We start from the raw sequence: 13,661 nt of genomic DNA, 5'->3' as shown, positions 1-13,661 counted from the left end.
GTACGAGGCCGCTAACGACGTTGTTATTTGTTTTGGCATGGCTCGTTATTTCGGGAAGGCTGGTCCGACCAAAAGATCGGGAGGATTCGCCACTGAGCCGGATCCGCGCAAGAGCCGGCGGTTGATTTCCCTGCCCCTAAAAGCCCCCACGGGTTTGCAAAGCCGTAAACAAATAACGGGGCAAACCGGACAAATCTCGCCGCGTAAAAAAAAAAAATGTCTAAATGGGAAGCGTCGCATTTAAAAAAAAAAACGCAGAGCAAATATTTTCGGTTGCATATTCCGAGTGCGCAGCGCGGAATTGAATCGGACGAAACGTGCTCTGGCAAATGTCACGGCGATTCCGCGGTGCTGGTGAAGTCCGGCGCCTTTAAACATTTTTCCCTTCTCCCCGCTGACGGTTCTCTACATCCGAATTCGGTGTCTCTCTCTCCTCCACCTCGGTTTTATCCTCTACGATATTCCCCAGCCCCCCACCCGCGCCCCCGCCCCCGCCTGCGTTTCCGTTTGACTCTCAATCCTCAAAGGACAGGGTAATATAGTCTTCTTGGTTCTTTCGGTAAAGTCACGTAGAAGGGAAATAATAAAATAATAAAAATAAAACATAATACAATAAAATAACGACGTTATTATATTATTTTAAAAAGTTCTACTTATTTATTTTTATTACTATTTCCCTTCTACGTGACTTTACCGAAAGAACCAAGAAGATGAATCCCTGCAGTCACGAAAGCTTTAAATGGAAGGGTAATATAGATTTGGAAGTTAAGAAGGGCACGTGGAAAGAATATGTTGTGGACGTGTATAAGCGCTCCTAAACTATTTATCATTAATTTTTATCTTCCCAGGTAAGGCCCACTGAGCTACGTAGCTCTTTTCCAGAAGTGACTTCGCCACAAATGACAGCTCAACCGAGTTGCTTCTCGTGTGGACATTTATAGCAGCCAAACACTCTACGTGCACGATTCTAAATGAGGGAAAAACCGGAGGACCCGGAAGAAAAATCCACGTGACCATGGGGAGAAGACGCAAACTCCAAATAGACAACATGCGTCAGGGTCGGGATTGAACCCACGACCTCCTGTATGCCAGTCGAGGCAGATAACATCTCGCCACCGGGGCGCTGCGGTATCAAGTCCACGTACAGCCCCTTTTGTCAATCCACTGCTGGACAAGCGACTCCCCACATCGTGCGGGTCACGGGGGTCACGATCGCCAGTGTGGGTTGGCGATTCTGTGGGGAGAATAATGTTGAAAACGCCGACACTGGATATTCTCACTATTCCATCTTCCACCCCAAGTACTAACGAGGCTCAAGTACCCGCTTAGCTTTGCGAGCTTCGTCGAGATCGGGCACAACCGGGGTGACCTTGTTGGTCAACAACAACAACAACTGCCGTTCGCCACCGAGTGGCGGTGACGTCACCGAGGCGCTCGTGCCAGGCTACGTGCACTTTAAGGCCGCGCGAGGTGTCGAAAGCCTGCTGTTGACCGGAGGTCACGGGACGGACCCAGGTGCCACGGGTCGCCTGACTGAGATCACCGGCAGATGCACCATCCGTGGCCCCCTCCTGTGCCAACTCGCCGTGTTTTAGCCCTCCCGGCGCTGTACCCGTTGCTGCGCTTGGTGCGGTAGAGTCACCTGCGTATCTCGGGCTGCAGGGCGGCCATGTCGCCGGTGAACACGTAGGGGGGGTTGCTGACGAGGACGTCGAACGGGCCCAGCGCTCCCACGGCCTGGGCTGAGCGGCCAATTCAAACCGGAGCACCCAGAGAAAACCCACGGGTACGAGAGGGAAACACTCCATCCCATATACAGGTGGAACACACGCGAGCCCACACTTGCTGTACAGCATTCCGTGCAACATTTGCGTGATCCAATAGCCCTCGCCTCCACAGTGCTGGATCAACAGGCGCGCGTAGCTACCTCCGCTTGGCTCAATCGATCACAAGGTCGTAAGTTCGAATGCCAATCGGAGGTCAAATCAGCGAAACGTAATTTCTTTGGTAGATTAAATGAGCACAGACCTTTGCGGTAAGAGGCTGGGCCCTTCCCATGGCAATGTGGAATTTTCAGAACTGGCCGACAACAGGTGAGTGCTGTCGCACACTCAAACAGGCATGTAACGCCTTACAGCTGAATAATATATCTGACAGTGATACAAATGTGTGATGAGGCAAACTGAAATTCATACCATAACTATTCTTATAATAATACGATTGAATGAAGACAAATTTCTCGGAAATGGATGGTTATTTTTTTTGCAGTGCTGCTGGTGGTTACAATGACCCCTTGGTGCATTTACGTGAGCCTTAAAAAAATATATCGGGGCTCGCAAAACAGCGCAAGGCCCCAGGAGAGCCTGCGAGCACGAGAAAGCGACAGACAGACACTGCTGGCAACACGTGCGGCTCTCTTGACCCCCGCGAAGCGCACCGCGGTCGTACCGGCGGTGATGTCCAACTGCACGACGCTGCATCTGTCTTGGAGACCCAAGCTGAGCAAAGGGAGCAAACGAAATAAAATAAAATTCAAACATAGCTGGCAGGGGAGCACATGCTGCACGTCCACGGTATTCCTCAGTTCGCCGTGCTAACTTCAGGGGTTGAGGGTGCGCCCGGTCTGTCCACGATTTCCCAATAGGGGCCCTGCTGGCGTTATCCAATGTAAACCCCCGCCCCCGTTATTTCCCTGTTTACAGCTTGAATCGCTATTTACATTCCTACTTTTGCACCTCGCAAACACAAACGCACAACGTAAAACAAAGGCACAAAAAAATAACCTAACAATGCCGAGTTCCGCAAATAAACTTTCCCCCATCGCTTCAACCGTCTCAGCCGGGAGACAGAAATCGAACCGGCGACCTCCGTGACTGCAAATTCGGCGCGCTCACCGTTGCACCGCCAGCGGGAAATGCCACGGGCCAGACGGCCTGGTGGACACTGGGGGGGGGGTGGGGGGGGGTGGACGCTAGGGGGTGGACAGTGTGAGGTGAGGGGCCTGGTAGACACAGTCGGCTCACTCAACTCTTCGGCGTTTTCTCGAGCGAGGGCCACGGCGTCCGCACTCTTGTCGACGGCGACGCAGCTCGCCTGGCGCGCACGCGACGTCAGGATTGAATAAATATTGAGGATGCTTCAAAAAAATGTGAACACTTTTGAGAACGTGCAACAACACTACAAGAAATGTGCCTCCGGGCTGTGGAGACCACCTGGAGAAGATTCCAGGCCTGTGTTGAGAATGATGGCGAACAAGTGGAGATCGGCTTGCGTACCGCTTAGTTGAATAATGAAAAGCTCCCGAGGACAAACGCACGTCTGGAAGACACGCTCGATTACTCTGTGACCTTGTTTCAAAACAAGGCGTTTCATTTCAAAATTCTCCTCTCCCACCTCGGTCGGTGGCTTAACTCCTCTCCGCCACCAGGCGAGGTCAGGGAAATCTCCGAGGTTCGGCGGAGAAATTAAGGGCCGCGCGCGACGCCCGAACGCCACCCAAATGAAGATTAACGAGGCCACCTCGATGGCAGAATTAGCGCCAAAGTCTGCGCTGGACGTCGATAACCCCAACCTGAACCTCCTAATCACCGCCGGATTGTTTGGACTGTATTTCTACCCGCGGCTTCCTTGATAAAAGAATGCATTAATCAGCCGTATTTTCATTTGTACAAGAGCTCAATCATCGCAAGGAAATGAAAGAATATTATTTTTCGCTTCTCATTATTGCGAACGATTACTGGTGCTGAAATGCCATTATGGAATGATTGGTGCCGAATTATTTTTCGTGGGATTTTATTTTATTTATATCGCGATGAGCGCATATTCTTCAACTGAAGTGAACTATCACACTCATTGTTTTATTTCGAGTAAAAAAAAACAATTAAGGGGCTTTAGTTGGCAGTGATATACGAGCACAAATTAAGAATAAAATCACCACGTTTGTCATTAACAATGATAATAAATTCGACTTCTATAGCGTGCTTTATTCATGGATCGCACAGTGCTGTACACAATATACATACAAATGAAAAAAAACAAGAAGCATAAAAACATATCAATTAAATTGTCTAAAAATAATTGTAGTACAAGGAGAGCAAGATCCTGAAGATAAAAGGAGGTGAAAGCCTTCTTAAATAGGAATGTTTTTAACAACGCTGGCTTCTCTCAGAGATAGCTAGTGTTATTCATACCGTGCATGACTATAGTTCGCGATTATAATCCATTGTAAAAAAAGAATATTAGAAAATATGGAAGAATGATATTTATTAATGTAATTGTTTCACCTTTAATTTGCTCAGTGTCCGTTTAAATCGGGCTCATCTATTATAACCGTACGAATTTACACGCCAGTTTAAGACATTCGAGTAACGATTTAACGTTACTTGTGTTTAGTTTTTATTCGGTGCCAATTTTAATTCGAACTGCGCTACAGGCGTCATGCGACGAGGCGTCCACTCGAAAGTCTCCCGGGCAGCAGTGCATCAGCCCCGTGTGTTGGACGACGGTCCGTGGAAGGAAGCTTCACAGAACTACTTCTGAGGCCCATTCAAGTGACTTTTTTTTAATCCACCCACCGGGGGCAACGCCTTCACACGCCACCGGAGAAAACGCGTGCCGCTGATTTGGCCGGGTCACCGTTGACAAAGAGCTTCTTAGCTTCATGGACCTAACCATGAATAAACTGGCCGATTCACCGATAAATGTGTACCGTATGACAGCCAGAATGTAGCCAAATGAAGTGAAAATAAGCATTTTATATGACGGTGGCGATGTGTTTGGGTGCAGTTATTCGTTCGCAGGCTGAGATCATCAACTCTCCACAGGAGGAATTCGAAACCAGGACCTCATCAGCGGTGATGCTGGCTTAGTGCTCTAAAACTCCTGAGCCACCTGGCCCCCTGGAATAGTTTATTTATTTTAAAAATTCCCTACTCAGAAAGCCCCTCGTCTTTGTGATTCCCCCGTACCCCCCCCACCCGCCCCGTAGTGCTGGCCACAGGTACCAAGGGAGAGGCGCTCAGGATCGCGAGGGAGATGGCTCCACTCCCGCAGCCGATGTCCAGGACCCGGCTGGGCCCTCCCTGGTCTCCGGCAGCCACCAGCGATGAGTCCAGCACGGCACTCACCAGCTCCTGTTCAGGGTGCAGTGAGGGATAATGAAGGGGGCGCCACGGTGGCTAGAAGATATTAACTACCTCGCCTGGTATACAGGAGGTCGTGGGTTCGACCCCGACCCCGACCCCGACGCCTGCTGTATATTTGGAGTTTGCGTGGATTTTTCTCCGGGTCCTCCGGTTTTTCCCTCCACATTAGAATCAAATGCGTTTCAGAGTATTTGGCTGCTATAAATGTCCACGTGATGAGTCACTACTTCTTTGAGCTATCATTTGTGATCAGGTAGCTTCTGAAGAAGAGCTAGACAGCTCAGTGGGGGCCTTACCTGGTAAAACATTTATTTTGAAAAAGGTCAAGCCCTGCAATTGCCTGCTGGCTGGCAGGAGGGGCCTTCACCAGCAAAAGCTCCAGACGATATTTCATCTATTTATTTTTCACACGCTGACCAGACGCATTAAAAGAGGTGGGTGGGTGTACCCACACACTCTACCCCACAGCACGATACCTACCAATCGACTCACTGCAGAGTACCCATCACTACTGCTGGGTGGACCAGAGGCAAAGAAATTTAAGAAAAACTCGGCTCATTGTTTCAACTGCCACGCCGGGAAATTGAAGTACCGTGACCTCTGGATTGCAAGTCCAATGTCCTAACCGGTACACATGAGACAACAGATCCAAAGGCACACAGGGCTGTACGTGCGTGTTTATTGTCGTACGTCATTGCATATGAGGCAAACCGATAACTGTGTTTTTAACGATTTTTTAAATGTGGTTACGTGTAATGAAAGATAACGGTTTTAACAACCCCAATTAAAACCCAGGATCTCAGCGGTGTTATCGTAGTCAATGATCTCTGTGTGTGGAAAACTGCAAGGGTTATTTATTTAAAATGTAATTTCCCCCCAATTGTATCTGCATTGAGAGACAAAAAAATCCATTTCGGATTCACACACACCCTGCGCTACGTAGCAGCTCACGAGAGGGGATATCACAGAGCGGCTTCTGAAATATATTTCAGGTGACCTCCTATGCACTGTAGGGCCACAGCTCTTTCGTCACCCACCCTGGCTACAGGGATAAATGTTCATCACGTGAGTCAAAATGTAATTTTTTTTATTCCCAGCCAAAAAACTGGAATTGAGCCAAGTCAAGTGCGGAACCCAAAAGATCGAATGTTGTGTTTCTGTGCGGCTCTTGATGGCCGAGCAGTCAACTCGCTCCGCTGGAGAACCAGAATTAATCGCAAGTGGTAAGAACCTGCACCACTTCCACAGATGTACATGAAGCACAAACACGAACACACAACACGCACAATTCAAAACCGTTCATCACTTTTATTTGCGCGCTGGGCATCAAAGTTAAATTTACGACAAACGCACAAAACCCATTTATAATTCACGGCGCTACCAGCATTAAAATAACTGTACAATTCCCCACGCATTCCATCACGCGGCCAGGGCCAAAAGCCAAACACTTGTAGGCAATTTACTTTTCTCCGTATCCTCGCCATCCCTTTATTTTCTTAAGCATCGAGTCGATCTTGGCTCGCCCGTCTTGCACGGCCGTTCGCGGGGCTCCGAGTTACGAGCCGGTGTGGAGCGTGAGGTGAACCCGGGGGGGTTCGAATCCAGGACCCGGCGTAGCCACATGAGAGTGACGCAATAGCCGCTGAGGTGGGCAGCCGAGACCGCTCGGGGAGCCCGCGCTCAACGCACCGTCTGGGGAAGGACCACTCCACGTTTTCACGTCAATTAACCACAAAATGTATTACTCCTCCACCATCATCATCAGCCATGATCAATCGGTTGATGGATAAAGGCCTCCCCAAGCCATCGCCATCTCGCACGGCCCTGCGATACGACGATCCAAGCGCCTGCACGTGAAACGATTACAACGCTCCGTCTCCGTGACGCAAGCCCTCTCGGGGCCCGTTCCCACACCCGACTGCCACTCTCGTCTTTCCGACCCCCCGGCCGCGAGGGCTCACACAGCGACGTGTCCAGCCCAAGCCCTCTTACTTGCTCTGAGCCCGTCAATAGCACGGTCAGCTACCTCCGGTGCGAAAGAAGTTCAACACACAGACATGTGTACAATAGCGGATAAGTGAAATCCACTAAACTATGAATTAACTAACAAAGAGTTACGCAACATAATGAGATACGGAAAACAAGTCTTGGAAACGTCAGTTGCTTCACGCTGGCACTCTGTTATCGTGTTTCATCGCTCTCATCCGCCCCTGATCAGAGAATGAAGAGGGGCACAAAATTTTGTGGCGGCGGCATGCAGAGGTGGTACACGAGGTTGCACATGCAGATGACCATGAAGATCGCCAGCACCAACAGGAATAAGCCCGCGTTCACGTTCCACTGCAGCGCGATGAGCACGAGCGCGGCCAAGAGCGCCCCCACCACCGCCAGCACGCACGCAAACAACGTCGCCCTCGGGCACCGCGGCGACACGTCCACCGTCGCGTCGCCGCCGGGGACGCTCGGCGTCGTGAGGAGAGGCGGCTCCGTCGCAGCGCCGTAGCTCCCGGGGAAGCCGAGGTCCGCCCGCGGGAACCCGAGCCACCCGCCGAGCGAGACGTGCGCGGGCGTGCTCGCCGATCGGCGGAGAAAATCGGCGATCCGGGGCGCCGACGGCGGCGCGGGCGGACGGGCGGCGGCGTCCGGCGCGCGGGACGCCACGGCCAGCGCCCGGCGGCAGAAGGGGCAGCTGACGGCGGCCGAGGAGGAGGCGGCGAGCGAGCCGATCCGGCGCAGGCACTCGCCGCAGAGCGCGTGGCCGCACAGCAGGTAGCGCCGCGGGTTGAGCGCCGCGTCGTACGCGACGCAGCAGATCTCGCAGTCCTCGCCGCCGTGGGAAGGCGGGGGGAGTCGCGTTCCTGCCGTCCCGCCGGATGCCACCCTCGAAGCGCCACCCGTTCCCACGCCGGCGGGCGGCTCCGCGCGGACAGCTGCGAAGGTCTCCGAGTTATTCTGTTCACCCGCGGTGTTCATTGCCAGGGTGTTAGACGCGGGCTCTTGTTTCCTTCTGCCTCCGTCGTGCGCGCTCGTGGCGATGATGATGATGATGTGGAGCCTTGGGAATGACCTCCCTTCCTCGAGCAGGCTGAGTTTTAAAACAAGAGTCCGGTGTGGGTTGGTCCAATCCACGCAGCCGTTCGGCGTCAGTAATTAACTCTGAAACAATGCAATTAACCTAAAGTAAGTGCTGGTGATGTCTGCTTCTTTGTTTTGTTGAGTCTGAGCAGCAGCCCACAAATAATGGAGAGGCCAGCTGTAAGAACGGGTGTTTGAGCAAAGCATTACACCTTTCAGCCCAGCCATGTCATTTGTTCAATGCGTTTTGTTGCTCAAGTAGCTGAAAGAGGCATTCTGATACGACCCAGGGCTGTTCTATTGCTAATTGTCGTCACGTAAGCAGGTAGGTGAGACACAGACTGCAAAACAGACAAAGCAATGTAGTTTCAATGTGTATTGTCTTTTCAAGGCTGGTGATATATTCTGCAAAGAGTGACTCAGCCAGCAGTTATATATTTTGTAAATAATCTTATTTGATATTGTTTTTGATACACATATATATACAGGGTGGCCTAAAAGTTAGGACACAGGGTTATTTAATTTATTTGAATACTGAAATTAAGACATTTTCATTGTTTATTCTTTTCGTTACTATTTTATCTATTGTCATTAGTAATATCTAGTTTTCTTCTTCCTGTGGGGTAACCTCAAATCCGTCATTTACAAAACTAAACCAAGAACCCTGAATTAATTGAGACATAACATGAATTGATTAATGCTAAAAGATTACACAGGTGTAATCTTAAAGAAAAAGTCTTAGATTCGTTTCAAAATATAATTCACGCATGCATTCTTGTTAGTGGACGTCAGTTTGAACATGTTAAAATAAAAAAAAGTAGTGATGGGTACTCTGTGTCATCCTACTGGACATCTGAGCTTCATAGCTTATTGGATTCCTCCGGTATAAATAAATATTCTGATTCCGATCTGGTTAAGTGCAACATAAAACGTTTAGTACATATACTTACATTAAATATATACAGTATTTGTCGAGTTAAATGTTTGAGTTTAAGCGTGGCATTTTTCGATTTAAAAACTATGCGCCCCCTTAGAATTGAGCCACAGCCACTGCTCTGTAACATACACACGCCAAGCACAAATGTGCCCCGCTCAGCCTTATAGACTGTTGGGCTAAGTGCTGTTCGCGAGTACCTATTAATGCTGATCATTTTGGCGATACTGTGTTGGCGCTTGCACATTTGCACAAGTAACACACGCGCACAAAAACAAAACCCATTTAGGAAATTAATTTGCGTGTGCATGTTACATCCTGGCCCGTGAGAGAACACGTGCGCATACAAAGGCGACGTTTTGGCTAATGTTTTGTCATGAAGGGCGGTGAGGTACAAGAGGGGGTGGCGTGGCGAGCATCATGTCTGGCGGCTGCCTTTGTCTCACGTTAACACTCTCCACCGATGTTTAGCCATGGCCAGGAATTGAACTCGGCTTTGAGGTGGGGTTTCGTAGCGCACGCACACACAGAATGCACACGTACGTTTTCAATTCCCAAATGTTTCTAAATGCGACGCAGTGTCTAAAAACGCCGCATTTAGCAGGAGACACGTGATATTTCTAACGTAGTGTGTCTGAGCAATGAGGGACATAAATTAGGAACATGTTTTATGGCTACCAGATTTAGTTAAAGAGAAAGGATGTGCAAAGGCTTGTCGTAATGTGTAAACGTGGGCAATAAAGCATCTCCTAATTTCAAGACCATATGTTCCATCTTGGCTCTCATCCTGACCCATCCTTCATTTACTGCAGCAGCCTTGGTGAGATTTCAGCGGAATTTGTGAATAAACCACACACGGAACTCTCTTTCCTGAAATATGTTCCTTCCGCTTGCCACTATAGTAAGGATGTATCAATCCATTGGAACAACTTTTAATTTGTTAAGAGTGTTTTTTTTTAAATTCTCCCATAAATTATAATTTTTTCACCATAGATCATTCCAGGTCAAAACATTCAGCGTTTTTTTTACTTCCTCCAAGAGACAAATAACCGTCAAAACAACAAATATGTGCACGGTCGCCAGGGTCGGTGAATCACATTTCATATCCAAGGATTACGAGGGCACTTAACATTCGCTTTTTGAAATGAATATGCGGCCAAGCTAGACAGGACGGGTGCTCTGCCCGGAGAAGAGAATGTTTCTCTGCAAATCCTGACTCACCCGGCAGCGTGGAACAAAAGGCAACAGCATATGCTAGACGGGCGGCACGGCATAACATTTAAATATTAACAGATATCAAACATACTCTTCTTGGTTCTTTTGGTAAAGTCACTTAGAAGGGAAATAAAAATATGTGAAATATAAAAAAATATTATTTTATTATTTCCCTTCTACGTGACATTACCCAAAGAACCAAGAAGATGAAAAACCTGCAGTCACGAAAGCTTTAAATCGAAATCAAACACTCTTAGCTTTTTCGGTAAAGTCATGTAGGAAAAAATAAATAATAACAATAATAGAAATAATAATAGAAATAAAATAGCAAATCACGACGTTTCAAGTGAGACAGTAAATCTGGCTGTGACGGTCCCACCTGATGACGGAGACTTGTGTTGCCTCCGAAACGTCGTGATTTTTATTTTATTTTTATTATTATTTCTATTATTTTATTTTTATTTTTTACCTACGTGACTTTACCGAAAAACCGACAAGTATGAATCCTTGCAGTCACGAAAGCTTCAAATCTAGAAAGATATCAAACAGTTGCATTTAAACGGAATTTAATTTCGGCAAAAAGGGGGGATGCGAGAACGTGGCGCGGGCAAGTGAGGGAGGGGCGTAGAGATGGGCAAAGCTGCAGATGGAATCGTTGCTCCGTTAAATGTCTAAAGAGACAACCACACAGCCGGCCACCGCTGTCTTTCCTTCCTTCCTTGGATCGTTTGCAAAAGAAATTCGCAATAATTGGGTCGGCTACAAATCTCAAATTATCTCCTTCAGCTCCAGCAGATAATTCAAGGCACACCTGAATCAATTTGTGTCCGGCAAAAAAAAAACAGAGGTCTCTTTGAAGGAGAGCTCAATGCACACCGCCTCCCACTCTCTAATTACTCAAGGTGCCTTTGTTGATTGTTGATTACACTTGGCTCTGTGGAAAAAAAATAAAGATAATGGGGGCTTATTTGGGCTCTTTTCTTGAGAGAAATTAGGGCGATTAAACAACACACAGATTGACACCCCTCTCTGTTAGAGGAGGAACAATCCATTCCCGCCACCGCAGCCCCCTACCCCTTTACATTTCAAGGTGGCTCTTTGATTGATAGCGGCCTCAAGTGGCTGCAAGGGGCTAGATTACTCATTATATACAAACACCGCACTGTAATAATACATGGGAACAATTTTTTTGGGAAAACATCAACTATTACACGTGCAATTTGATGCCGGAATTGCGAGCCTATGAACGAAACTTAATCAAGGCATCAGTACGCATTTCCCCGGCACCTCCGATTAGCATGGTGGGCTACGTACGGTGCGAAAGAAGTTCAACATACATATCTACATACTCTGCCCTTAAGAAGGGCCATTGCCTGAAACATCAGTCCACTGTTTCTGGTAATTAGGAAATTTGCCCTCTGTTTGGAAATAGCATTCCACTATGTTATATGACGCACACCAATTTGTTTCAAGGAGCTAAATGCCAATGTTGAGATCGACTGGCCATGACAAGTGAGACAGGGTTGGTGTTAGTTTTGTAAATTCCGTAATATTGTCGGATGAACCACCGAGACACTCAAGCCCTGGTTCAAGAATGTCCCTCTACTCTTCTGCCTTGGAAATGCCTCTCTCTGTTGAGTGTCTACAGGATAATCATCTTGCCTCGATTCCCCCTGCTCTTCAGCGGTCTACGGGAGCAACACAACCCTTCTCTTCACACTCCCCGCTCCCTCCCCTCCCTCCCCGCACCGCGTTCGAGTAGCGGTTGCATTTTCGACGCTTTATAAAGCCGCGTAATTTTTTTTTTGAGCATGCGATAATTAACGCATTGCTATTCGCCACCGCTGCTTAATTTACACTCCTGTGCGCGGACCGCAGAAGGGTGGATTAGAATTAACGGCGCCCATTCGGCCCCGACAACGGCATTAGGTTTGGTGGTTTAAGGTGGCAGGAAAACGCGTAGCCGGTGGGGACCGCAGTCTTCCACGCAGACACAATGAACACATCGATCGAGACCCAAACACCATCGCCTCCCCGCCTCCACTCCTCCCCCCCCCACCCGTGCCCTCTTCCTCGAATACGCTGGCACAAACCACCAACCGCATCGGAACATCGTAAACAGGCTGATGCACGCATCTCCTTCATGAACACAACATCAACGCCACAGGCCACGGGAACGTGCGACGGTGTGCCACACAAGCCAAACTACGGGACACGCAGTAAACCGCTGTGGTCCGCGACAAAATGACGCGAATTCTACAACTCCTGATGCCCTCTCGTCGTGGCCAGAAGCAGACCTCGACGTTGGGCGTTTAACTCCTGAACATTTGCCCATCGTGCGAAAGAGTAGAATAGAAAACCACGTTGGTAACCGCCACGCTGCTTAACGCACGCTCAAAATACACATTCGTGTGTGTTCGCACCTCCGATTAGCGCGGGTTGGCTACGTACGGTGAGAAAGAAGTTCAACATACATACGTATCAATTACATTGGGGTGGAGTTTTCACACCGTAAATTAGCGCATTGCACCATGAACCCGGTGACCTGGGTTCGAGTCCCAGCTGCAGCTAATTCTCAGTGGCGACCGATTCTGAGCCGGTCCCTGGATGGTGCCCCAAACCGCATCAAGCAACCAGAGTGGAGAAGTATGGTTCAGCAATGCCTGTGACTGGCACGGCATGGGAAGGTACTTGTCCAGAAATGTGTTGATAAAGGATCGTAAATTATTATTAATTTGTATTGTACTGCATACGAATAATGCACGGTGTTTTATTTCATTCTATGCTGTAACCCAGTGCAGTATTTCTGAACAGCTATATATTCGCTTATTCACCTACCCGTCACTATATACGTGGAAACTATTAATCTAGTGATCATCACAGCACTTGTGGTCGTAAATCTTTTGCTGTATTCGCTGTTTACCGCACTCTTCGCCATACACAAACACTTATTTAATTTAAGTGCGGTTTCTAGAACTATCTACAGTAAACCCACCCTCCGCCACACATGGTACCACGGTAACCTGTTATGTCTGTCGCCTTCGAGGTGCTCTTTCTTTTGTTGTTGTTGTTGCTTTTAAAATTTTATTTCGCGTGGCCGCCGCAGCGGACGCGAAAAAAAAAAACCCGGCTCTCGATTCCACGTATTCGCGACAAATTCCGCGTACACAAAGAGCGTAGGCCCTTATATAATGCTATACTGTATTTATGGTTATGCTACGACTGGCCGGGCTCCAGCTGGCACCGAATAATTGTTTGTGCATTGACTGACGGTAGCCAGCGAATCCAGACAA

The 13,661-nt window shown here is 48.5% G+C and overlaps 1 protein-coding gene across 2 annotated transcripts in view; it reads right to left on the bottom strand.

Moving 5' to 3' along the window:
- Nucleotides 1-13,661, bottom strand: part of HEMK1 (HemK methyltransferase 1, mitochondrial release factors N(5)-glutamine) — a 45,522-nt gene that overhangs the window by 11,806 nt on the left and 20,055 nt on the right. For both annotated transcript variants that reach the window (XM_078861040.1, XM_078861039.1), the window contains exons 5-8: nt 5,004-5,132; nt 3,029-3,093; nt 2,449-2,498; nt 1,643-1,742 (exon numbers count right to left, since the gene is read on the bottom strand). In XM_078861040.1, the coding sequence (XP_078717166.1) occupies nt 1,643-1,742; nt 2,449-2,498; nt 3,029-3,093; nt 5,004-5,132 (344 nt within the window). The remainder of the gene's footprint in view (nt 1-1,642; nt 1,743-2,448; nt 2,499-3,028; nt 3,094-5,003; nt 5,133-13,661) is intronic.

This window comes from Lampetra fluviatilis, chromosome 11 (genome assembly GCF_964198595.1).
Source record: "Lampetra fluviatilis chromosome 11, kcLamFluv1.1, whole genome shotgun sequence".
NCBI lineage: Eukaryota > Metazoa > Chordata > Hyperoartia > Petromyzontiformes > Petromyzontidae > Lampetra > Lampetra fluviatilis.
Note: the sequence above shows the minus strand (reverse complement) of the source record. Positions and strands in the feature narration are given on the sequence as shown.